Raw genomic sequence first — 27,661 nt, 5'->3', positions numbered from 1 at the left:
CTTAACTCTCCTTGTCTTCAGCAAACTGTTTGCGGGCTTTCTTGTGCATCGTCTTTAAAAGAGGCTTCCTTCTGGGACAACAGCCATGCAGACCAATTTGATGCAGTGTGTGGTGTATGGTCTAAGCACTGACAGGCTGACCCCCCACCCCATCAACCTCTGCAGCAATGCTGGCAGCACTCATAAGTCTATTTCCCAAACACAACCTTTGGATATTATGTTGTGCACGTGCACTCAACTTCTTTGGTCGACCATGGCGAGGCCTGTTCTGAGTGGAACCTGTCCTGTTAAACCGCTGCATGGTTTTGGCCACTGTGCTGCAGCTCAGTTTTAGGGTCTTGGCAATCTTCTTATAGCCTAGGCCATCTTTATGTAGAGCAACAATTCTTTTTTTCAGATCTCAGTGAGTTCTTCGCCATGAGGTGCCATGTTAAACTCCCAGTGACCAGTATGAGAGAGTGAGAGCGATAACACCAAATTATTTCACACCTGAGACTTTATAACACTAACGAGTCACATGACACCGGAGGGGGGGGGCTAATTAGGGTTATACTCACTTTTGTTGCCAGCGACTTAGACATTAATGGCTGTGTTGAGTTATTTTGAGGGAACAGCAAATTTACACTGTTATATAAGCTGTACACTCACTACTTTATATTGTAGCAAAGTGTCATTTCTTCAGTGGTGTCACATGAAAAGATTAATAAAATATTTACATAAATGTTAGTGTTGTACTCATTTTTTGTGAGATAATGTATATATATTTTGTCTGCACCAAATGCCTTTGCAAACCCAGATATTACTGTGTAAAAGTAGTGGTGACATAATCACTGGGCTGCACATCATTTGTGCAGAGAGCAGAGCTGTAGGAGGGGCCCAGCAGGCTCCACCCACTACAGGTTGCAAGCAGAAAACTACAGGAGGTGGCAATAGAAGACCAATCACCCTGCACAAGGAGACAGAGAAGCAGTAAGACTGGTCTTTATTAGAAAGCTTCTGCACAGAAGCAAAGTTTAATGCTGGGTTACTGCTCAGATCTTCAAGAAACAAACAAAAACACACCAATGTGCAATATTTGTCTAACCCACAGTCCAGCTATAATGCACACAATTATTACCTGGAGCCCGAGGATTTCATCAATAGAGGCATCTTGATCAGCAGCTGTACCATCCCCTTGTTTGGAGGTTTGTGCAGCAGAATCACTTAAAAAAAAAACAAAACAAAAAAAAACTGATTTTGTATTTAAGAACATACACACAAGTAAAAACATACTGGTAGGTTTCTTTACCAAACTATACAAATCTTTGTTGCTTCCTTACACATGCTCTGGGCGAAACACAGTTTTCATGGCCCAAAGCAGTGACATCCTTAACACTACTGTTCCTAAAGACTCTGCCAAGGTCACCATCTTCACTTGTAGTGCTAAAATGTCTAGTCTCATCTATGCATATTAGTGTAGTGCTAAAATGTCTAGTCTCATCTATGCATATTAGTGTAGTGCTAAAATGTCTAGTCTCATCTATGCATATTAGCAACAGGTATACAGCAACTATGTGCTAGTATTTTAGTATACTTTATAAAACGGACAATGCTCTCAGAACATACACTCAACTATGACCATTCACTGATATCTACAAGTACACATATTGAATCCAACTTACCTTGCAAGGATCTTATTAATGTTCTCTGCCAACTTCTCTTGAAGACTTTTGTTACTCAAGATCTTTTCCCGGGCATTTTCTATAACTAGTTGCTAAAAAAAATAAATAGATTTTTAGTTGTTTGTTGCAACTTTTCTCCTATCTATTTAATATTAGTCCCATTATTAGTATAGCCATGCAAACACACACCTTCAGTACCCATGTACTTACTGGAAAGTCGTCATCAATAAGCCCTTGAATGGAATCAATATCTAAAGAGGTTTCTTTTTCCGCTGCCGAGTTGCTTATGGGTGGCATTCTTCTCCTCCTCTGAGTGTCTCTGCAACAGTTCAATACGTTAATTATTTAACAGTTGAAATGATTTAGGGAGAGACCAATGTCAGATTTTTCTATTTGAAATATGGGATTACGCTCCCTCAATTAGGAGGTTATGTATACTGAAGCGCATACTAGGAGAGTCAAGATACTTGGCTCAAATCTGATTCCTGGCGCAATTCCTTTGGTTTTCGTCAGATTACTATATTTCTAAATGGGATAACGGTTGGCATCGTATTGCATTAATCAAAATATTTGCAACTTGAAAGCCATCTTATCTCCTGGTTTCATTATATTGCAATAATCTGTCATTAGTACCTCTTATTATGCGTTTGTTTACAATGTTAAAGTTTTTTGTGTGGGCGTGGATCAGTGGCATAGAATCCATGTGTCGCTACCATGCACTGTCAATTGTATTTCTTTCTTGTCTTTGAAAAATCTTAACATCATTGATAACGAACATAATTGAAATGAAATACAATAATATGCAAATATTGTAAACAGAATAAACTCACGGTTTGCGTCTCATTGGAGATGAAGTAGCTGTAGTTGACAACTTTTTTGGAGCTGAAGCTACAGAAACAGTCTGAGTAGTTTCTACAACTAAACAAGAAAAATAGCAAAGGTCAGTTATAACCCTTCCAGATCAGCTTACCCTCAGTTTTGTAGCAAGCAATGAGGAACACAGACAAAGGGAAAGCGGGAGGTCCCTCTGATGAACTCCAAGAAATGTATTTTACCGGCAAACCATACATTTTTTTTATTAAATCTTTTACCTAATGGTCACATGTTCGCAAAGCTCCAGTCTGAGTAAACTGGTGAAAGCCAACAAGAGCACTGAATTCCTAGAGAAGTGACTTATCCCCACAGGCGCCAATGCTTTTGCCAATGTAGTCTACGTTTTAGTAAACCAAAAATCCTAATTTTTTTTAAGTGGTTCTAAAGTCTAAACAGTTTTTATCTTAATGCATTAGGGTTAATTAAATAAATTGCTCCACTCCCTGTCCTAGCCATTCCACCCCTAAACACTTGCCAGACTCCTCTCACCACTCCAGCACTGTCCGGTCTACAATCAGAGCTTCACTTGCTGCTCTCACAGGAGACACAGACAGCAGTGGGAGACATATGCTCCTGCTGTTGTCAAACTCCTCTGAGAAGGGAGCAGGGGCATGGCTTACCTGCGTTGTGTGTGTCTATCGACAAATATGCCCCCAAAGCATACGGCTTGCTGTGAGGGGCACTTGGAGAAGGAGGAGAGCACCGGCAGGGGACAGAATGCACAGAGCAGGCAGGTATAACCTCTTTTTAAACAAAAAAAAAAAAAAAATAGCATTTATCACTTTCATTTTACATCACAAGACACAGACCTCTTCATATTCATGACTACTTGGGATGTCCCAAAGCACGGAACACAGTGCCAAAAAAAACCAAAAACAAGAAAAAAAACCCAGGTGACTAGGTGACCTGACCTGCAAGACCTTTTCATACAAAACTAGTACATGAATATTTACTCGTTGGAACTCAATAAAAACATGTGAAGTGACCAGATAGCATCCTCACAAACCTGAGCAGCAGCTTGATGCCTAATCACCATAAAAAAAAAAAAATTCACTCTTGGTGGAATGGGCCTTTAGTGGGAAATGAGGAATCTTACCATTGAACCCATAAGCCTGAGAAATAAGCTGATGAATCTACCTAGCAATAAATGAGAAGCAGCTTGATCCTTGCAAGGAATCCTCAGGTAGAGGAATCAAACGGTTTAAAAAGCTTTAGACTTCAGATAAATTTTAACATTAAGAACAAAATTTAGAGTGAAGCATCTTCTCCTTAGAATGTTTACAATTAGGAAAATATAATCACAACACTGATTTAGGTTGAATAAAGAATTTGAGACCTCAACACCATCTTCTCCTGGTGCAGAACCAGGAATAGTCCCTTGCAGAAAAGCGCTGCCAGTCCAAGACCCTGCAGGCCAAAGTAAGGCAACTAAAAAGACTATCTTGCGCATAAAAAGCAACAAGGAAATCTCTCCGAGAGGATCAAATGGAGAAGTCTGTAAAACAGACAAGACCGAATTTAGGTCCCACGGAGATGAAAGGGACCTCAAAGTATGTACAATCCACATGAGACCTTTACCAAGCAATGAAACGCAATAGGTCTCTGAAACAGAATGGCTAAGATCTGCCCCGTGATAGTAAAGTGTTACTGAACCCACAACAGGAAAATCAGTCTGTAAATACAATAAAGCAGGCTTGTTATGCTCACAATGGAACCTAAGGGGTTAATCCTCTGCATTTTGTAAAAAGGCTGTGTGATCTTGTATGCACAGAACTTCCACCGACTCCAAAACATGTCCAGATTTAAGACAGAGCCTTTGGAGTCAGGCTGCACTGCACATGCTCAGTTTGCTGTGTATTGCTAGAGAGGTTTTTTTTTTTCTTGGGAGAGTGCATGTGATCCGCACAGGGCCAATCAGCACTGTCCAGACAGAGGATCAAGAGGTCCTGGATCCTGATAGGACAGCTCCGTGCAGTATCAAAACTCTACAAGCTTTACCAGGAACTAATAGAAGCCACAAGATTGCTATATACTGCTGATGAGAAAAGGTATTTAGCAGTTTATATTTACAAAAAAAAAAAAATTGCATTTCCATGTTCTGTGTACTGTGGGAGACCAGATATACGAATGTAGACTCCTTGTTTAGTAAAACTTTTAAGCCAGAAAAGCCATGAAGTGCCAGAGACATGACAGGGATAAAACTAAAGAGCCTCACACCAGACAAAATAAGCCTTCCATTTACCATGGTACACCTTCCTGGAGGTTGACCTTTTTGCTTTGAGGAATGTAGGCATAAGAGTCAGAAGTACCCCTATCTGTCAGGATAGCCAGCAATGGTAAAGCAGGAAGATCGGACCCTGCGTCAACAAATTTGGAAGATCCACAGTTAGCTTCCAAGAGATTTACAATCTCCATATACCACATAATCCTTGGCCAAACAGGTGTGAACAGAATCACTGGAATGCCCTAGACATTTATCCAGTGAAACAGGCATGGAAGAAGCTTCAGTGATGGAAAGGCACAGAGCAGGGAAAACTGATCCCAAGGAGTCTTTTAGGGAATCCACCACAAATACCTTTAGAAACCTGGTCCGAGACACAAACCTGTCCAGTTTGTTGATCCTTCTGGAAGCCAAGAGATCAACATCTGGCATCTGCACCGCAGATAAATCTCTGCGGCGGAGACTTTCAGTATCACAGCACTTCTACCTATTGGAACGCACACTAGCTTCTGGGAGGAATGGAGCAGCGGTGCTCCCTCTGTTAATCGGCAGATAATTACAAGTGCATACCCTGGTTTGGGTACAGACAATGGACTGGTGTTGATGCATGGAGCCCTTTTGTTTAAAGGCATCTTCACAAGAATATAAAGAGCTGCACAGTCACTTTGGAATTAGCAACTTTGCGCACTTAAATGTTTATATGCACTTTATTTGTATTGGTTGCACACATTTGCACTTTCATAACAGCTAGTAGGCAAGGGTAAGCGCAGCTCTTGTTTACAATAATTAAATCTCTGTGAGCACCTCTGGGTGAAAGGCTACGAAGGCTGAGAAGACAGCCTGCTAATTCTTAACACTGCTGTTCACAAGCGCAAACCATCCAACTTGAAGGAGCTGGAACAGTTTTGCAAGAAGGAATGGGCAAAAATCCCAGTGGTTGGAGCTGTAATATCTGCAAAAGGTGGCTCTACAAAGTATTGACTTTAGGGGGGGTGAATAGTTATGCACATTGACTTTTTCTGTTATTTTGTCCTATTTGTTGTTTGCTTCACAGTAAAAAAAAAAATCTTCAAAGTTGTGGACACGTTCTGTAAATTAACCACTTCCCGACCGCCGCACGACTATGTACGTCCTAAGTTTGAAGGGGTATATCGTTATGGCAGCAGCTAGCTTTTTCGTGCGGCGGCCGACTTTCAGATAAAAGTGGTCCCTGCGGCGGATTCGCCGCGAGATCACTTTTATCGGTGGCGGGAGAGGGCCCCCCCCCTCCCGCCGCGATCCGGTGCCCTCCGCCGCTTACCGGAGCCGTCGGTAGCAGCGGAGGCGATCGCGTCCTGTGCCGTTGTGTGTCTGGAGACGAGCGAGGCCAAGATGGCGCTCACTCGTCTCCATGACACTGCTGGGCGGAAGCGACGTCAAAACGTCACTTCCGTCCACGCCTCTTAAAGGCATATTTTTTCAAATGTCATTTTTCTAAATGACTTTTTTTTTTTTTTTTTTTTTTTATTGCATTTTAGTGTAAATATGAGATCTGAGGTCTTTTTGACCCCAGATCTCATATTTAAGAGGTCCTGCCATGCTTTTTTCTATTACAAGGGATGTTTACATTCCTTGTAATAGAAATAAAAGTGACACAATTTATTTTTTTTTTTAAACAGTGTAAAAATAAATAAAATATTGTAAAATAAATAATAAAAAAAAAAAAAATTTTTAAAACCCCCCTGTCCCGACGAGCTTGCGCGCAGAAGCGAACGCATACGCGAGTAGCACCCGCATATGAAAACGGTGGTCAAACCATACATGTGAGGTATCGCCGCGACCGGTAGAGCGAGAGCAATAATTCTAGCCCTAGACCTCCTCTGTAGCGCAAAATATGCAACCTGTAGAATTTTTTAAACGTCGCCTATGGAGATTTTTGAGGGTAAAAGTTTGACGCTATTCCACGAGCGGGCGCAATTTTCAAGCATGACATGTTGGGTATCAATTTACTTGGTGTAACATTATATTTCACAATATAAAAAAAAATGGGATAACTTTACTGTTGTTTTATTTTTTTATTCAAAAAAGTGAATTTTTTCCAAAAAAAGTGTGCTTATAAGACCGCTGCGCAAATACGGTGCAAAAAAAAGTATTGCAATGACCGCCATTTTATTCTCTAGGGTGTTAGAAGAAAAACCATATATAATGTTTGGGGGTTCTAAGTAATTTTCTAGCAGAAAAACCTGTTTTAAACATGTAAACACCTAAAATCCAAAACGAGGCTGGTCTTAAAGTGGTTAAGTGATGCAAATCCTCAAACAATCCATGTTAATTCCAGGTTGTGAGGCAACAAAACACGAAAAATGCCAAGGGGGGTGAATACTTTTGCAAGGCACTGTACCTGTCTTTGTTCCTCTGCTATCTGCATGAGTCACTTCTGACAAATTTTCCTGACACCAAGAGAAAAACGATGACAGGGGAGGGACGTCCAGCATATTGACAGCCTTACCTCCGATTCTGTGTGAAGGAGGGCGTGTCTCTTCCCTCCAATCAGCTCTCAGAGCTCTCCTCAGTGAGCTCTGCAGAGTGTAACTATAGCTCTCCTCCCTCTTTTTTCTGAGCTCTCAGACAAGCTTATAAATTCAGCACTTTAAATGGATGTAGAGTGAAAACTGCAGATAGACAAATATAACTTATGTGGGAGAATTTGTTTCATCAGTGTATCACCTGAGGATATTGGATAATCCCCGCACTGGGTACATGTTCAGTTTTACAACCACTTTAATACAGTTGTAACACAGTTAAAATAAAATACTCACTGGTGGTGGTGGTAGTAGGTATACTGCTTGGCAAAGCAGATTGCACAGTGGTTGCCATACTGCTGCATGACTGTGGGGTAACTGGGGTATTTATAGGGCACAGGATATATTGTGTAGCCAATACAGGTGTAGAGATCTGTTGTGCCACAGGATGCGACACTGATGAACCTGAAACAGCCAGAGGGGAGGTCAACATATTCTGACGCATGCGTTGATTAATCCCTTCTCTTGTGCGGGCTGCAGACAAACAAAATATGAAAAGGATATAAAATGGAAAAAAATGGTTATTAGTTGACTGGGAAATATTATACTATTCATAGTACTTAAATTCTAATATTGAAGATGAGCCCTGTACCTTTCAAGGAGTCTGTATTTGCATAGAATATTTGGGGAGCACCATTTTATTTCTATTAAAAGAGAAGTATGGATTTGGGGTTTTTTCCTTCCGATATACTTACCAAGGTGAATGCAGCATCGGTCCAATGCTGCATCCGTCCCCCGGCGACTCTACACTGAGAACTGAGCGATTTAACATCGCCGATGGCTCGGTTCTCACAGCTCCCCGAGCAGCGTTGAGGAGGGGCGGGGAGCTCGCTGAGAAGCTGAGACGGGTGTCAGTCCAGGCACCTGGCGGATCCAGACTTTGTCGCGATGAGGCTGTGCCTTGACCGATATCGGTGACGTCAGCAGAGAGTGGACTTCAGTCCACTCTCTGCTGAAAACGGGTCAGAGGAGTGCAAAACTAATTGCACTCACGTAATCCATAGGAGAAGCCCAGCCAAACAAGTTTAGGCTGGACTTCTCCTTTAAAGTCTAAAGCTGTAATTTTTTGTATTTTATTTATTATTTTACTGTTGCAGAAACTATTAGGGAGATTGTACCACAAGTGAGCAAAAATTTCTTCTGAGGCACAGACAGTAATAAAATGTATTTTATTCTAAATTAGAGTGGAAAAGGGTAAACACTGCTGTAAGGGTTGGGACATAGGGTGTGTGTGTGTGTGTGTGTGTGTGTGTGTGTGTGTGTGTGTGTGTGTGTGTGTGTGTGTGTGTGTGTGTGTGTGTGTGTGTGTGTGTGTGTGTGTGTGTGTGTGTGTGTGTGTAATTATATATATATAAAAATTGTACCTACTTTTTTTTTTTAACCCTGCCAGATTTTATCTGCAAGACCCCTTTCACACTGGAGGTGTTTTTCAGGCGCTTTAGCCCCAAAAATAGCGCCTGAAAAAAGCCTCAGCTGCAATCCCAGTGTGAAAGCCCAAGTGCTTTCACACTGGGGCGCTGCACTGGCAGGACGTCACAAAAAGTCCTGCAAGCAGCTTCTTTGCAGCGCTGTAGGAGCGGTGAATACACTGCTCCTAAACCACGCCTGCCCACTGAAATTAATGGGCGGCGCTGCTGCAGCAGCGTTTTTCAGGCGGATTTAACCCCCTTTTCGGCCACTAGCGGGGGTTAAAACTGCCCCGCTAGCGGCCGAATAGCGCCACTAGAACAACGGTAAAGCGCCGCTAACAATAGCGCCGCTTTACCGCCAACGCCCAGGCGCCAGGCAGTGTGAAAGCACTCTTATTGTTTCTCATTGCTTTAGAAGCTTCATATATGATAGAATGAACCGTAGACTCTGTGCTTAATAGTTTGATAAGATTAGTTGTTTGAGCTTAGAACAAATGGCATCTGTTAGTAAGAAATGGAACAGGCTGTTGTAAACGGCTTCAAATGGCACCAACCTCTTAAAGTGGGGTTCCACCCAAAAAACAAAAATACCTGGAAAAAATCTAAAAAAAAAAACAAAAAAACATTTGGATATTTTTTTTTTTTTCACTTACCTCTAAATGCCTGTTGCTAGGTGGTCCCTCGTAGTCTGCCTGTTCCTTTGCCTGGGCTGGTGACATCATTTCCCCCCAGGCATAGGAAGGGCTCCGCTCTGCTCCCTCCCTCCTGTCAATCATCTGGGACCCATTACAGGTCCCAGGTGATTGAGCGGGCAATCACGGCGCGCGGCGCTGCTCGCGCATGCGCAGTGGGTGCCAGGCTGTGAAGCCACAGCCCGGCGCCCACAGTTGAAATGCCGGCGCCGACGAGCGGAGGGGGGGGGGACGAGCGGGGCCTCGATCCCCCGCATCGCTGGACCCAGGGACAGGTGAGTACCCAATTAAAAGTCAGCAGCTGCAGTATTTGTAGCTGCTGACTTTTAATTTTTTTTTTTTTTTTGACGGCCCCCTGGGTGGAACTCCCCTTTAAGTTGCAGCTCACTGAAGTGATGAGGCACAACCTCAGAGTTACTTTAAAAACTATTAGATTTACTGTTACTTGATTACAATCTAATAATACTGGCCTCTCGCTCTGACATTTAGGAGTAGATTTACTAAAACTGGAGAGTGCAATACCTGGTACTGCTCTGCATCGTAGCCAATCAGCTTCTAACTTCAGCTTGTTCGATTAAGCTTCGACAAAAAGATAAATTAAAAAATATGGAAGCTGATTGGTTTCTATGCAGAGCTGGCATAGATTTTTCACTTTCCAGTTTTAGTAAATCAACCCCTTAGGCTCTACTTTGTAGTACATGAGTAGCATACAGTTTAAATTGAGCTGAATGTGTTCTAATGCTACCTGTGATTAACCATGGATGGGCAAAACATTATATTCCTGCCTTTCCCTAAGGATACCTATAAATCATTCCTTTGTTGGGTCATTCAGTGCTGTCCAGTTTAATTTTGAATTCCCACTAACAAAATGGTTGTCGACTAGATTCATGTCTACAATTTGTTTGCCAAGTTATCAGAGGAAAAAAATAAATAAATAAATTAGGACTGTGGTATAGCAGCAGGCAATATTTTCCGACACACAGATTGCTGCCTATTTGCACAATTTAGGCATTCAGCAAAGTTAGGATGGTCACATACCTCTCTGATTAGTTCGAAATGCTGCAGACTCCTGCATGCACCTGACAAACAAAAAAAAAAAAGAAAACACTCAAAAGTCTGCATTACTTCACTGAAATTACCTCCAATTGTCACTACTTGTACTGCATCAGTCAGGTATGCCAATTAACATTCTCAGTTTTAAGGGTGCTTTCTTTATTTACTATAGTTTTATGCAATCAATCTTCATCCTCCACATAAAGAGAAGCATGGCAGCCCTTTCTATGCTATCCCCTTTCTTAAAATTTTGGATAAGTTGTAGGAGTGACTAAGGTACCTCACTAAGCTGGTCAAATAGGGACAGAACTCACAATACTCAAGTAGGGTGAGTTTTCAAAGATATCAACACAAAAAATCATTGGTGTATAATGTAGTATCATACGCTGATCTTCTAAATAGATTTAAAAAAAAAAAATACAATTTCAGTTCTGGAGCTTTTCTCCTGACAGGAGAGGCTTGCACACCAATAAAGTTCAAATCAGGAACCTTATACAGTGCCTTGAAAAAGTATTCATACCCCTTGAAATTTTTCACATTTTGTCATGTTACAACCAGAAACTTAAATGTATTTTATGTGATAGACTAGACTAGTCTTGCCACAGATTCTCAGTTGGATTTAGGTCTGGACTTTGACTGGGCCATTCAAACACATGAATATGCTTTGATCTAAACCATTCCATTGTAGCTCTGGCTGTATGTTTAGGGTCGTTGTCCTGCTGGAAGGTGAACCTCCACCCCAGTTTCAAGTCTTTTGCAGACTCTAACATGTTTTCTTCTAAGATTGCCCTGTATTTGGCTCCATCCATCTTCCCATCAACTTTGACCAGCTTCCCTGTCCCTGCTGAAGAAAAGCATCCCCACAACATGATGCTGCCACCACCATGTTTCACGGTGAGGATGTTGTGTTTAGGGTGATGTGCAGTGTTAGTTTTTTGCCACACGTTTTGCTTTAAGGCCAAAAAGTTCAATTTTGGCCTCATCTGACCAGAGCACCTTGCTTCTTGCAAACTACAAACGGGACTTCTTATGGCTTTCTTCTTGTCACTCTTCCATAAAGGTCAGATTTGTGGAGTGCACGACTAATAGATGTCCTGTGGACAGATTCTCCCACCTGAGCTGTGGTTCTCTGCAGATCCTTCAGTTACAATGGACCTCTTTGCTGCTTCTCTGATCAATGCTCTTCTTGCCCGGCCTGTCAGTTTAGGTGGACGGCCATGTCTTGGTAATTGCAGTTGTGCCATACACTTTCCATTTTCGGACGATGCATTGAACAGTGCTCCGTGAGATGTTCAAAGCTTGGGGTATTTTTTTTATAACCTGACCCAGCTTTAAACTTCTACACAACTTCATCCCCAACTTGTCTGGTGTGTTCCTTGGCCTTCATGATGCTGCTTGTTCACTAAGGTTCTCTAACAAACCCCTGAGGGCTTCACAGAACAGCTGTATTTATACTGAGATTAAATTACACACAGACGGACTAATAAGGTGATCTCTGAAGGCAATTAGTTCCACTAGATTTTAGTTAGGGGTATAAGAGTAAAAGGGGGCTGAATACAAATGCGCACCACATTTTTCAGATAGTCATTTGTAAAAAATGTTGAAAACCATTTATCATTTGTCTTCCACTTCACAATTATGTACCACTTTGTGTTGGTCTATCACATAAAATACATTTAAGTTTCTGGTTGTAACATGACAAAATTAGGAGAATTTCAAGGGGTATGAATACGTTTTCAAGGCACTGTATATCTTCCTTTACCAGACTACACCAGAAACCCCCGAGGCAGTTATCTTGTCGCTATAGCAGTTTAAGCTGGCTATACAATCAGATGTGACTGAGAAAATTAAAACATACATAAGTCCATGTATAGGGTATTGGTTAAACAATGTGATAAAGAAACATGAGTCCAAAATGAAAAAATAGTGAGTGAATAAAGTGTTAACTCATGTCCATACATTGGAAACCAGGACGGAAATGGATGGTTGGAGACCAAAAGAACTGGTGAGTATAATGTAGATCCGTAGGGCTAGGCTAGCATCGATGATATTATACATCAAATAAGTAAAAGAGATGGGTACTCTTACCAAAAGAGGTGGACTCCCCTGTCAGCGACATGGAGTCAATCAGGCAATGAGCCCCATCGGGCTGGAAGAGAAAATCCATAATGTTGATACAGGCGGGATAAACTTGCGGCAACAGGAACACCAAGGAACTCACGATGGGTGCCAAAGATGGAGATTTCCAAGTGTAGAGTGGCAAAGCAGCACTGGTCATCCAGAAGGAAGATATGCCCGGAGATTACGTAAAAGAAAAAAAATCACCGCTTTCGCATAGTGCAGGTAAAAACAGGGGGATTTTTATTGCTAAAAAAACACGAACAATAAAATGGTGATCACAAGATTAATAACAAAAGCAGCATGGTGAAAGGGTCCTGCCCGACGCGTTTTGACCCAATGGTCTTCAACTGGGGCATGGACAACCCACTCCATACTGCTCATATTTATAAATAATGATAAGTTACACAATTAATGGGGAGGGCGGTCAAATCACTTCTCATTGGATGAATGGCAACCTACAACACCGGAAATTTATAATCAAATCGGAAATGGCCTACCGAACAGCATGGTTGAAAGACAGGCAGGTATATTCTCCAATGGATGAATAACAGGAAGAGAGCTGCTCCCTGGGATCCTCCACCCGCATGTCAAACAAAGGACATGACGTAGCGGTGAGAAGCCCGCCAAAGAGTGTGTCTTGTCAGGTGATCGGGGCGGAGGCGGCATCACGTGGCCACGCGTCAGAGCCAAGGACGCGCTGACGTCCAAAGTGTAAACAAAAGAAGCCACGTGGAGCCGTGCGGCTCACCGCGTCCGCATCGTAGTCACCTGATCCTAAGGGGAGGTTTCTCTGGGCGGCTGAAAGGAAGGAACATCGCAATGCATTGCGCGTCCTCATTTGTTTTAATGAATAAATCTCTGGCAATAACGGCAAAAATAAATGCAACATCATGTCATAAAAAGAGCAAAATGAACCCTAAACAAGTGATAACAATCATGCAAAACGAAGAACTCATAATTCCTTATGTAAACCATAAACAATAAAGGAGAATATCGAACACATGTTCTATGAATAAGTGAATATTCCATAAACAATAAGTACTATAAAATGACCAGTAAATTACCTAAAACAATATTCATAATGTGATGTACACTATCCAACATAAAATGTCCAATATGTAAACCCTGATAAGTGAAAAACAATGTACAAATACATGAAAGATATGTATAGTGCACATAAGGGCTGTTCCAGTCACATCTTGTAACAATAAGGAAAAAAAAAAACTTCATATAAACTGAAACCTGTAGGTTGAAATAGGCTACGACTATATAAAGCCAGGGAAAGGAAGGGAAAAGGAAAAAAAGATGAAAAAGATGAGAAAAAACAGGGCAACCCCAGAGCAACAATGAGAAAAAATACAGTAACAGTCGACTCATGGATCCAATACGTTTCGAGGCGGGAAACACCTCTGAGAGGTGATTCCCCCCTCCAATGGGGAACGAATCTATCGATAACCTGGAAGAGGGTACCTGAAGGGTCTTTATTGTGGTACTGTAAATAGTGTGGTGGCACAGTGTGTTTGCTTTTGCCACCTTTGATTCCAGCTATGTGTTCATTAACCCGGATAGTGAAGGTCCTAATGGTACGACCTACATACTGCTTGTGACAAGGGCAAGTCAGTAAATAAACAATGTATCGTGAAGAACATGTTGCAAATTGTTTCATGTGGTATATATAGGACGTGACAGTAGACGTAAATGTTAACATCCTCTGCTGCCCCCTATATTATGGTGACACACATTGCACTTGCGACATGGATAATATCCATTGCAGTCCTGGAAAAAAGAAACCTTCTTGGGAGGGTCTATAATGTTTGGGGCCATCTGCCCCTGAATAGATCTTGCTCCCCTAAAGATGACTGCAGCTTGCTCAGGAAGGGCTGGGCCTAACAATCTGTCATTTAAGAGCACTTTCCAGTGTTTCTTATATTTTTAACTTGTTTTGATTGGAGGGAATGGGTGGTGGTAAAAGCCCATTTGAACCTGGAATCCACGGTGGTCTTAGGACGTTCAATCAAAGTGGAACTACTCTCCAAGGACAAAATGGCATTAATCTCCCCATCAAGAAGATCCAAGCTATAACCTTTTTCCAAGAACCTGTTCTTGAGCAATTGGGACTGGGACAAAAAAAAAATCAGATGTTCTGGTGCAATTACGCCGTAACCTCAAAAATAGACCTTGTGGGATCGCTCTGAGCCATTGTTCCTGGTGACAACTGTCGACCGGAATGTAACCATTCCGGTCGGTTGGTTTGAAATATGTTCTAAATTCCAAATGGTCATCTATCGCCAGGACTTCAAGATCTAAAAAATGGATCTTGGAGAACTGGCCTCATAGCTCAAAGAGATTCCCCAGTCGTTCTGATTGAGGGTAGTCATGAAATCATCCAATGAGGCGCGGTCACCATCCCACAGGAGGATGTCGTCTATGTACCTGGCCCAAAGAACTAACTCGGGCCTTCGGTCAACATAGACGACATCCTCCTCCCACTGCGCCATGAGGAGGTTGGCGAGGCTGGGCGCGAATTTTTGCCACGCCTCTCTTCTGCAAATAAAACTGGTCCTGGAACCAGAAATAATTATGCCTCATGGCAAATTTCAAAAGTTGTATAATGAAATAGCGTTGGAGGGGGAGTCGAACATCTCTAGACAGAAAGTTTTCAACAGCCTCAAAACCCAAATAATGGGGTATGCATGTATATAATGCTGCCACGTCCGCTGTGGCGAGAATCATTCCTTCCCTGAATTGGACCGATTCCAGAAGTTTTTTTTAAATCAGATCTTTTTTTTTTATTGAAAATAAGATTCCATTGAATACAGTAAATCAAATTGTTACATTTCAGCACATAGTTTAAATTCAATGTCATAGTACATAGGAACAACCAATATTAATGTTACATGACCAAATACATCATGACATTCCTCATAAATGCACTTATCAATCGTTATCTCTGAGTTAGATACATTTGTGCGATGCATTTGTTATAATTATGATTTTTGCAGATCATTATTTGCTCTATATAACTTCTATTATTCATTTTCCAATTACTTTTTGTATTGTTCCCTTTCCTTCTTTTACTTTCCGCTGGACCCAACGGGGTCAACAATACCTATTATTAGATTAGGCAAACTATGTACATATTGGCCTCTGCACTGCCCATCTGCCACCTCACATTTGTTTCAGTTACAGACATCACACGTACAATATAAGATTTTCCATCTCTAGATCAATATCATTGTATCTTGTTCCATATTATTTTCTATGTTGGTGTTCCTACTGTATGGACTCTGCCACCCAAAATTCTATTATGGACCAAGCTCAATGGTGCTAGTCCAGGTGTGTCTAGCCAGGGATCCCATATATTTTCAAATTTGTTTGGACAGCCTCTATGCTTATATGTGAGTTGTTCTCTAATTAGAGCATCATTTACTGCCACAGTCCATTCCGTTACTGTAGGGCTCATTGTGGATAGCCATTTTCTGGCAATAAGCTTCCTAGCTAAGAATAGTGCCCTCAAAATGGCTGTGTACGTATGAGGAGTGTACTGTTCTTCATCCAACCATCCTAGTAAACAAAGTTTAGGGTCATTTATAAGTTTGATATTCCATATACTGTTAATAGTGTTTATCACTGAGGTCCAATACCTCTGCAACTTCGGACATTTCCACAACATATGAATAAGTGTACCGTTGTCAATAAGACAGCGAGGACATAGTGGATCATCTCTCCTGTGCCATTTATGTAGTTTTTCAGGTGTGTGATATGTACGGTGAATAATAAATAATTGAGTGAGCTTTTGAGAGGGGCACAGGGACACCTTAAGTACATTCTCTAGAATGTTACTCCATTCCTCGTCTGAGATTTCCCCTATGTCCTCTCTCCAGCCCCCTCTACAGCCCAAAGTCATAGCCCTAGATACATGGTCAATAAGGGAACCATATATAGCGGATATTTGTCCCTTCCGGGATGATGACGTAACTAGTTGTGTAAGCACCCCAGTTTTAACCAGTTCCCATTTGGATGTTTTGCTTTGTGCTGCTATGGCATGTCTAAGTTGTAAATACTGATAAAATGAGGTGTTTGGCAAATTAAATTCTGAGCGTATTGATTGGAAATCTCGTAAAACCCCCCTATAATACAATTGTGGAATGTATTGAATTCCCTTTTTCCCCCAGTTAGAGAAATTCTCCAACTTGCCAAGTTCCGGGTAATTACGATTATTCCATATTCGTGACCAGTTTGTATATCCGTCATATTGGAGATGTTGCTTTGTTTTGTTCCAAACTTTGTCAATGAGTATTAGCGTGGGGAGCTGTATCAGCGCTCCTAACTCGCCTGCCTCTATGCACTCCACAAGACCATCACAAGATAGTTGTGTACTCACTATGTTCCGAATAGGATCAGAAGACTCAGGGTGGAGCCAGCCCATTAAATGTTGCAATTGAGCCGCTATAAAATAATAAAATGGGTTTGGGACCGCCAATCCACCCGAGTCCCTCATCTCCTGTAATGTTTCTAGTTTAATTCTTGGGACTTGTCCCCTCCAAATCAGTGCTCGGAATAGAGTATTACATCTGCGGAACACATGGATAGGGATCCAAATAGGGGCATTGTGCAGTGCATAAAGTAGTTGTGGGCTCCAAATCATCTTGATTAGATTGCACCTACCAACTACAGAGAGGGGAAGCCGGGTCCAGCTGACAAGCTTTTCTTTGAATTTTTTGAGGAGTGGGTCTATATTTAGTTTTATATATTGATTCAAATTAGGGTGTATGATTATGCCTAAATATTTAAATTTATTCACCACTTTAATTTGTTCGGCTATTTGAGGAAGGGGTCCTACTAATGGGTCTAGGGGCAGTATTGTCGATTTATCCCAATTTATTTTAAATCCGGAGAATTTTCCGAACCTCCCAATCAGTTCCATAATTTTAATCAGAGAAATGGATGTGTCACCTAAGAATAAGAGGGCATCATCTGCATATAATGCAATTTTTTCTTCCGTTTCTCCCCGCCTAAAGCCTACTATTTCTGTGTTTCCCCTTATAGCCGCCGCCAGTGGTTCAACAGCCAGAGCGAAAAGTAAAGGCGACAGAGGGCAGCCCTGTCGGGTTCCCCTGTATAAATCAAATGATGATGATAAGGTGTTATTAATTCTGATACAGGCCCTAGGTGATTTATATAGCAGCTTGATCCAAGAGATTATGGTGTCCCCAAGATCGAACTTCGCCAATACTTTCCATAGGTACTCCCACTCCACACTATCAAATGCCTTAGCGGCATCTAACGATAGTATAGCTCTTTGTCCCTGATTATCTGTGGGTATTTGCATGTTAAGAAATAGACGTCTTAGATTATTTGCCGTGGACCTATTTGGTATGAAACCGGCCTGATCCGGGTGTACCAGTTTAGACACCACTTTGGAAATCCTCATGGCAATAATTTTTGTAAAAAGTTTCAGATCCGTATTCAAAAGTGAAATGGGTCTGTATGATTCTGGTTGATCCGGTTCTTTCCCCGGTTTTAAAATTACCACTACCACCGCCTCATACATAGATCCCGGCAAAGAATCAGCTTTAATTGTTTCTGTGAGTGTGTGTAGTAATTCTGGCAAGAGTATTCCTCCAAACTTTTTATATAGTTCGATCGGTATACCGTCGCTACCTGGAGCTTTTGAATTGGGGAACGTGGCCATAGCAAGTTGTATTTCTTCTAGGGAGAGAGGTGCATTTAGAAGTTTTTTATCTAAACTCTGGAGTTTGGGTAGTGTAATGGATTCCAAAAACTGTGTCAGCTCTTCCTCTAGGTAAGAAACTTTTGAGGAATATAAATCCTGATAAAAGAATGAAAATTCTTGCAGTATGGACGGTGTATCAGACACTAGCAATGCCGATTTAGTTTTTATGTTATGTATAATTTGAGAGGGGTTTTGTGATCTAGCTATCACTGCCAGCATGTGCCCAGTTTTCTCTCCTTCCTCAAAATATGTTTGGGTTGTAAAAAATCTTTTGTTATTAGCTTGTTGCAGGTGTACAGAGCGGGATAATTTCTGCGCATTTATCCACTGCCGTTCATTATCAGAGTTAGGATCCTTCAGAAATACCTCCTCTGCTCTTTCTACCCCTTTAGCCACATCCTCAGCCCATTGTTTGCTCCTGGTCTTGATTGTACTCATTTCCCTTACACACATCCCTCTGATAAATGCCTTCAGGGCGTCCCAGACCATCCCAGGTGCAGCCGAATGTTTATTATCCTCTAGAAAATTGCTAATGCTCATTTGCATATATTCAGTGTTTGTGAACAATTGGAGCCAAAATGGATTTAGTTTCCAGTGTACAGGCATACTAGTTTTTTGGAGGTTTAGACTAAGCTGCACCGGAGAGTGGTCAGACAACCCCCTAGCCAAATATATCACTTTTGGATCATATCGACAAATTAACTCATTCCCAAAAGCGTAGTCTATTCTAGATAGAGTTGAATGTGTCGGCGAGTGACAGGAGAACTGGGCCTGCAGAGGAGATGAGCGTCGCCATATATCTATCAGTCCAAGTTCTCCCAGAAACTTAGCCAGCGGGGTGTATATTCTAGGTCCCTGGGGACAGTATTTTTTACGTACATCCAAAGATAAATCCATTGCACTGTTAAAATCCCCCAGAACGTACACCGGCAACTGGGGGTATTTAGACAAAAATCTAGCAAAACATTGCAGTACTGTTAGTGTAAAAGGTGGAGGAATATATATATTGGCAAAAATACATTTTTGAGATTCCCACACACCCATCAAGAAGATATATCTGCCCTCAGCATCTATTTCTGCGTCTTGCTTATTAAATGCTGTGAACCTAGAAAAAAGAATACTCACTCCCCTAGAGTATCTAGTATGGGTAGAGTGGTATTGCTGCTGAAATTTAGACATACGTAATAAATGTATACTGTCACTGGTAAGATGTGATTCCTGCAAAAAAATTACAGTGGGATTCTGTTGAGATAGGTAAGTAATGCAGTTCTTTTGGTAGGATCATGTAAACCTCTAATGTTCCACGAAAAAATTGTGTCTCTCTTGTTACTCATTGAATCCTGGGGGGTACAACACCGGATGGTCATGCCTATAGGTGTTCACCGCCCAGACAAAATACCTCCTCGACCATGACCAAAGGTTACTTGAGTCATTACTTGGTGGTGGACAGAGATCATCTATGTGTAGAGATGTGTTATTTCCAGCTATGTCAGAGTGAGACAGAAGCATGCAGCTTGGGCACTTGCAGAGGTGCGATCCGAGTAATCCAGATTGAAAAACAGTGTAATCAATACAAAAAAGCCAAACGTAAAAACCATAAAAACCAAAAAACATGTTGCCCGTGAACTTAGGCATTCTTGAAAAAGAACTTTTGTAATTGCCCCGCAGGGCTGCACAGGGGGTAGTAGTGAGGGCCAGGGCCCTGCGATCTTTTTTTTAAGGCACAAGACGTAGTCGGCGTAAAGTAAAAGTTAACAATTAAACTCAGATACTCCTCTTCTTAATGCTCCTATATGAAAACAGTCGTGAGCAAAGGATTGAAGGTAAATATTTTCTCCCTCCAGAAAATCATCAGGCGGGTGATTGACCTCGAGGTTCTCCTCTTAGGCGTCTTTCGTGTCGATCTAGCCAATTCACAGCCATATTTGGGCTATCAAAGAAATGAACTGCTCCATCCGCCACCACCCTCAGCTTAGCAGGGTATAACATTGAGTACATCAATGGTATGGCTCTCATTCTTCTTTTAACTTCCGTAAATTTTGCTCTCTGTTTTTGTACAGCAGCTGAAAAGTCCGGGTAAATAGAGATCTTAGCTCCCTGTATCTCCATATCTACTTTTTGTCTGGCTAGACGAAGTATAATGTCCCTGTCCTTATAATGTAGGAGTTTCAACAGGAATGGTCTGTCTTGGCCCCCTGGTGGCGGTGGTCTAGATGGCACCCTGTGAGCTCTTTCCACTGAGAAGAATGGAGTTAGGTTATTTTTCCCAAAGGTATCAGCCAGCCATGCTTCAATGAAATCAGTGGGATTTTTCCCTTCAGCTTTTTCAGGCATGCCAACTATGCGTATGTTTGATCTTCGCAGCCTATTCTCCATATCTTCCACTCTTTCTGCTGTTTCCTTATGTTTTGTAGATATTTTATGCAAATCAAGTGCCATGGGGGGTAATTCATCCTCTAAAGAGCTTACTCTTCCCTCCAAAGCAGTGGTTCTCTCCCTGAGCTTCTGCATATCCTGCCTTATATGCAACAGGCCCTCTTTCACACTTTTAATATCTGCTGACAGTTCAGTAATAGAAGAGCCATATGAATGCACTGCTGTAAGAATGTCCTGCAAGGAGGGTTCTGAGGAGTCCATATCAGAGCGTCTAGCTAGGTCAGATGTGGTAATAGGAGAGTTTGGTGTACTCACTGTGTCCCCCTGGGCCGCCGGCGCCATCTTGTCAGGTACATGTTGTTTAGCAGGGGTGGATTTCTCAGGAGAGCCATGCTTAGCAGAGTTTCCAGCGCTGGATGACTGTAAATAATGTCCGGTTTTTGCGCTGCTGTCGTGGGCATATTGACCCAGTTTAGCTGCTGCGGCGGCGTAGGATCCCTTCCCCCCACGTTGCTGGAGCGGAGGTCCGCCATGCTGGGCCGCTCCGCCGGCGGGTTCGCTCTCCGGTTTATTTTTAGGCATCCCTGCTTTACCTTTCTGTTGACCGGGTGTCTTAGAGGGGGTAGCTCCACTCCGGGAGCGAAGTATGCGGTCTATTTCGGCGGTATATGTGGCTCTTTACAGGATTTGTAGTCCAGGATGCAGGAGCTGAAGTGAAGCACGTCTGCCTACATGAACGTCCAAGCCACGCCCCCGATTCCAGAAGTTTAATAGTATCCCTAGTATTCTTGAGGAAAGAAGGGGTAGACCAGACCAGGGGCTGTAAATAAAAGTCCACATATTTCCCGATACGGGCTGTGACCGAGTCAATCCCGCTGACGATGGGTCGGCCAGGGAGATTGACTGGGTCCTTATGGACCTTGGGAAGATAGTAAATAGCTGGAATCCGTGGAACATGAGGAACTAAAAAATTATTTTCTTTCTTATTAATGATTCCCAGGGAAAAACCTTCATCGACTAATTGTAGCAAAGCTTTTCTATAAGTGGTAGTGGGGTCATTGGGGATGGGACTATAAGTGTCCGTATCACTCAAAATTTTGCCCATCTCTTTCAAATAATCTGTTTTATCTAAAACAACAATCCCGCTGCCTTTGTAGGCGGGACGGATTATCAAATTTTTTCTTTCACACAAAGCTTTAAGACCTGTCTTAATGTCAGGTTTAATATAGACCCTTTTCTTTTGATGAGACAATTTTTCTAAGTCTTCCAAAACTAGGTTTTTGAACACCTGAATGGAAGGTGCTAAGATGCCAGAATTATTATGAGTTCTTCGTTTTGCATGATTGTTATCACTTGTTTAGGGTTCGTTTTGCTCTATTTATGACATGATGTTGCGTTTATTTTTGCCGTTATTGCCAGAGATTTATTCATTAAAACAAATGAGGATGCGCAATGCATTGCGATGTTCCTTCCTTTCAGCCGCCCAGAGAAACCTCCCCTTAGGATCAGGTGACTACGATGCGGACGCGGTGAGCCGCACGGCTCCACGTGGCTTCTTTTGTTTACACTTTGGACGTCAGCGCGTCCTTGGCTCTGACGCGTGGCCACGTGACGCCGCCTCCGTCCCGATCACCTGACAAGACACACTCTTGTCCGCCCTCCCCATGAATTGTGTAACTTATCATTATTTATAAATATGAGCAGTATGGAGTGGGTTGTCCATGCCCCAGTTGAAGACCATTGGGTCGAAACCCGTCGGACGGTACCCTTTCTCCATGCTGCTTTTGTTATTAATATTGTGATCACCATTTTATTGTTCGTGGTTTTTTAGCAATAAAAATCCCCGTTTTTACCTGCACTATGCGGAAGCGGTGATTTTTTTCTTTTACATAATCTCCGGACAAGAGTATCTTCCTTCTGGATGACCAGTGCTGCTTTGCCACTCTACACTTGGAAATCTCCATCCTTGGCACCCATCGTGAGTTCCTTGGTGTTCCTGTTGCCGGAAGTTTATCCCGCCTGTTTCAACATTCTGGATTTTCTCTTCCAGCCCGATGGGGCTCATTGCCTGATTGACTCCATGTCGCTGACAGGGGAGTCCACCTCTTTTGGTAAGAGTACCCATCTCTTTTACTTATTTGATGTATAATATCATCGATGCTAGCCCAGCCCTATGGATCTACATTATACTCACCAGTTCTTTTGGTCTCCAACCATCCATTTCCATCCTGTTTCCAATGTATGGACATGAGTTAACACTTTATTCACTCACTATTTTTTCATTTTGGACTCATGTTTCTTTATCACATTGTTTAACCAATACCCTATACATGGATTTATGACTTATGTATGTTTTAATTTTCTCAGTTACACTATTGTTTAGCGCTGCATTTTTTAATTTTATCCTCAGTTGTTTGTCACAACGTATGCTGCTGCTTATCCATTTTTTTTTTTATAGAGCGCAGTGTTCTTTATTTATTTTCTTATACAATCAGATGCAGTCACTGTTCAGGTATTCAAGCAGGCACAGGTGCTGTGGCTGTCTCAGTACAATATCTGGCTGTGTAGATACTTCCATCCACGACGTTCAGAGTGAATTGAGGGATTCCTCTCATTCAGCTCACAAAGCTCAACGAGAGGCATATAAGCATGTATAGCTAGGCCTTCGCTCCAATTGTAAAGCTCTGGAATTCTCCAACACTGTCCAATGCATTGTATATTCATAAACACATTTTAGTAGGGGCAGAACTCTAGAGCAACCCAGGATCCATGGTTCTAGTTTTGCAACACTAAACATGCAAATGGTTAATTTTAATCCTACCAGTGCTCATTTGAAACTGAAGGCGGTATTAAACCCAAAAAAATGTCATACTGAATATTGCAGCTTACCAATCATTAGATGTGGTGGCTGCATTTGTTTTCTTTCCTAGGCTCCCCCCTCCTATTTTCACCTGGTGATCTGGCCAGTAACACATCTCTGTATAAAGCCTCGTACACACGGTACAATTGTTGGCAGGGGATTGTCTGTCGCCAGACTGTTGTCCTAAAATCTTACCGTTAGTACGCTCCTTTTGACAATTGTTGTCCAACTTTCAGCCGACAAATGTTGGAGGACAGGCTAGTAAATTTTCGGCGGACAACGGCTCGACGTCATATTTTCGTATGGTCAGTACAGAAATCCGTCACACAAAAGTCAAAAGTACAAATACGCATGTTCGGAATCAATGCTAACCAAACACGAATTTAGCAGAAAGGGCCCAAAGTGTGGCGCTCAAGAGCTGAAATTCCTCGTAGTACGTCACTACATTTGTGTTTGTGGCATGACAATTGTGTACTGTTAGTATGCAAGACAAGATCCAGGCACACGTCCTTTTGACAAAATTCAGACGTTCGGTTGGCCAACAATCGTACCGTGTGTACGAGGCTTTACAGTGCCATCTCTCTGAATGAATGAGCACAGAGGGCAACTTTGGACAGCAGCATTGTTAGTCTCAGGGGAGGGTAGTGTTAAATCAGATTTAAAACTGATACCAAACTCCAGCTCACGCATTATAATCCATTACAGCAAACAGTTTTTTTTCCTTTTAAGATAAGGATTTTACATAAATAAATAAAAGCTGATCATTGTAAGCCCCCACTAGTACTAAATGGCTTGATTCATCTCAGTACACTGATATCTCAGGAAGAGTCCTTCCTTTGTCCAGACTTACTGGCTGGATCACCAGATGAAACTAAAGGCAATAAAACCTAAAAAAGAAAAAACTAATTCAGCTATCACACGTAAGAATATATATAAAAAGATTGTTTGAAGAAAAATTGGAAACACTGAGTGGACTTTACTGGTACCAGAGAAGGACAAACAATATGTAATACTACTAAATTTCTTTATTACAAAAAAATGGTTAAAAAATATTTGTACATTCTAAAAAAAACAAGAAAAATCTCAATCTCTGAGCTCTCATCAATTTGACCACTTAGTTAATATCATAATGGACCTCTGTTGCTACTAGGTCAAAGAGGTCTTTTTGTAAGTGCCACTCTTCATACATTCTATCTATTGATAAAATGCTATGCTGCACTTGTCTTCTGTTCAAAAATATGACAAATCCCTCCTGGTTTCTCTCTAGTACAGGATCTCGGTCTATAGTCAATGATATAAGGTCCTGAGGAAGCATAAAAGCGAAACGTTGACCTCTTTGACCTAGTAGCAACAGAGATCCATTATGTTATCAACTAAGTGGTCAAATTGATGAGAGCTCTATTTTTCTTGTTTTTAATTGAAGGTACAAATATTTTTTTGTAATAAAGAGATTTAGTATTATTACGTAGTGTTTGTCCTTCCCTGGTACCAGTAAAGTCTGCTCACTCTGTCTAATTTTCTTCAGACATGTAAGAATGTAAGAATCGTTAAGTTGCAACATAATAAATGTTTGCTTTTGGGTTTAACACTGCTTGACGTACGGATTTGCCTGGCCCAAGTTACACAATATATGTTTAGTCATTAAATTGCTGAATATCTACAAAAAAAAAAAAAAAACATAGCTATAGGCTTTATTTCTTTTACAATTGCAACAACTATACAGATTATTATTTAGCCTCAGTTCACACTGATGAGATGCAGGAAACGCAGCGAATCCTGTGCGTTTACTGCACTGCATGCGATCTGCTGCGGGTGTTAACGACATCCTGAAACAGGTCACAAAATGCAGTGCGATTGCCAGAATCAGATCTCATGGGTGTTCACATCCATGTGATGCGATTCAGGCACACCAAAAAGAAAGGGACCTGCACCATTTGTGCAAATGTGATGCAATGTGAGCTATACAAAACGAATGGCTCAAATTGCACTGCACAGACATCCATGTGATTTGAACAGGAATGCGGAGCAATTCCTGTGCAAATCACATGCAATGGCCTGCACCGCACAAGTGTGAATCAAGGCTGACACATCTCTGTTGTATGAATAGGTCATAGTGCCACCAATATACTCAGCCCATACAAAAAAAAAAAAATATCCTTTTAAAACACTTTAATACATTTATACCTGATTTGAGACAAAGTGAGGTCAAGTTTTTTCCACAGAGAGGACATCATGAATGGTATATCTGCTTCATTCTCTATTAAAAGATAAATCAGAAGTTATAATAAAATGTAAAAAAAAAAGAAAAAGAAAATTAAAAACTAAAAAACTACACCCACCACACAATGAAATAGCTGCTGCCCACTAAATGTCATTATTAAAAGGTTAAAGAATATTTCTAGCCACAACTTTTTCCATTTTGGACACAGGAGGGAATGGATAAAACCCCTGTCAAGTATTTTTTTTTTTATTATTTCAAAACTTGTCTTATTGGAGGAGATTTCCCTTCACTTTATGTCCTGTAAAACAAAAAGGGAGCGAAAAAGAATATCTCCAAAGTGAGGGAAGTCTCCTGTCAAACCGATGTCATTGGAAAATTTCCCCTCCATTCTTGTTCTGGTGAGAATTAAAATGTAGGATTTTCCCTCACTTTCACTTGTGACGATAATGGTCACGAGAACATATGGAAGACTGAACTTAACTAGAAAAGATGCAGCGAGCAGTAAAAACTTGATACACTTTAACAGAACCTAATGGTTCAGCACTACTTGAAGAAAAATAGTACTCTACATGCAGTTTACAGTAAAGAATGACCGCTCCTAACTTCTTCTTTTACTTGTTTTTACTCTTTCAAAAATAAAATGATACATTATAGTACATTGTGATATATGTTAATAACAAAACCTGGTAAATGCCAGCTTATCATTTTCATTTGAAAAAGAAAGAAATACTATTTTTTTCAGCCTAGGTTCACACATATGCGTTTCCTGCACCGCATTGCAATCACACTGGGTTTGCGATTCGCTGTGGCTGTCAATACAAAGTGAACACCAACCTAAACGCAGTGCGATTTGCCTGTGCCGGATCGTATTGGTAGAAAAAAAATTACCATGCAATGCGGTTATGGTGTGGCTCCAAAAGAGGTGCCTGCACTTCTAAGGTGTGATGCGGTGTGATTTGGGCCCATTCAAAAAGCAAATGGGCTCAAGTCACACTCCACTGAATCGCATGCAACTTGCACAGGAATGCAGTGCAGTTCCTGTGCGATTCACTTGCAGGTCATAGTGTGAACCAGAAAGTTGACCAGGGGAATGCCAGGAAGAGCAGCAGACTGAATGTTTTTATCACATGAATAAGAACCACTGTGGACAGCAGGGAAGTGTGGCAGGACTTCATGTAGATGATTCCTGTAGAATTTACTTCCTGGAATCCAACTACCCTTAGCTCAAACATGCAGGCAGGAGAATGTGCTTAGCTGTAAGAATCCCTCCTGAATATTCCAGGGAAGTATGCAATCACATGTCTAGGCATGGAAACCAGGAAGTAACTGAAGAAATGTAAAAAAAAAAAAAATAAAGTTTAAAACAACTAAATGTGATATTTTTTTTTTTTTTTTTTAATCTATTTACAAATGCTAGCAGCATAAAGATTCAAAATAGTTAATGCTGATTGAGAGAATGAAGTTCCACTTTAAGAATAGGCTGCTAACACACTGCAACTGACAAGAAACCACACATGACCCTCTATTAGTAATGTAGCAGAACACAAAGCAAGATATGTGTATTGTGGTGCATTGCGTCACCCTCTACTGTACAGTGTACTGGGGTACCATTCACAATGAATGGCTATGCACTATACATAGAGCTGATGAAATCAAGTGTGAATGTGATACTATAACATTTCCGGAACAGCTTTTCTTCTACATAGGAATTAGAATTCAGATAATTAATGCAATCCTACCAATGTGCAGATTAACAAAGACAGACGACACCCAAAAAAATCTGAATAAGTATGACATGAATGGACTTAATTTTGTCAAAATATTATCCACTAAACCCAAGAATGCCACACAGCAAGACATCTCCTATTTATATAGT

At 41.4% G+C, this 27,661-nt stretch overlaps 1 protein-coding gene across 2 annotated transcripts in view; it reads right to left on the bottom strand.

Annotated features, from left to right (window-relative positions):
• The window catches only part of NPAT (nuclear protein, coactivator of histone transcription), a 77,752-nt gene that overhangs the window by 32,723 nt on the left and 17,368 nt on the right, over positions 1–27,661 (bottom strand). For both annotated transcript variants that reach the window (XM_073613499.1, XM_073613500.1), the window contains exons 4-10: positions 25,749–25,821; positions 10,456–10,496; positions 7,554–7,790; positions 2,492–2,579; positions 1,872–1,980; positions 1,662–1,753; positions 1,118–1,202 (exon numbers count right to left, since the gene is read on the bottom strand). In XM_073613499.1, the coding sequence (XP_073469600.1) occupies positions 1,118–1,202; positions 1,662–1,753; positions 1,872–1,980; positions 2,492–2,579; positions 7,554–7,790; positions 10,456–10,496; positions 25,749–25,821 (725 nt within the window). The remainder of the gene's footprint in view (positions 1–1,117; positions 1,203–1,661; positions 1,754–1,871; positions 1,981–2,491; positions 2,580–7,553; positions 7,791–10,455; positions 10,497–25,748; positions 25,822–27,661) is intronic.

The sequence above is a fragment of the Aquarana catesbeiana genome, linkage group LG02 (genome assembly GCF_042186555.1).
Source record: "Aquarana catesbeiana isolate 2022-GZ linkage group LG02, ASM4218655v1, whole genome shotgun sequence".
NCBI lineage: Eukaryota > Metazoa > Chordata > Amphibia > Anura > Ranidae > Aquarana > Aquarana catesbeiana.
Note: the sequence above shows the minus strand (reverse complement) of the source record. Positions and strands in the feature narration are given on the sequence as shown.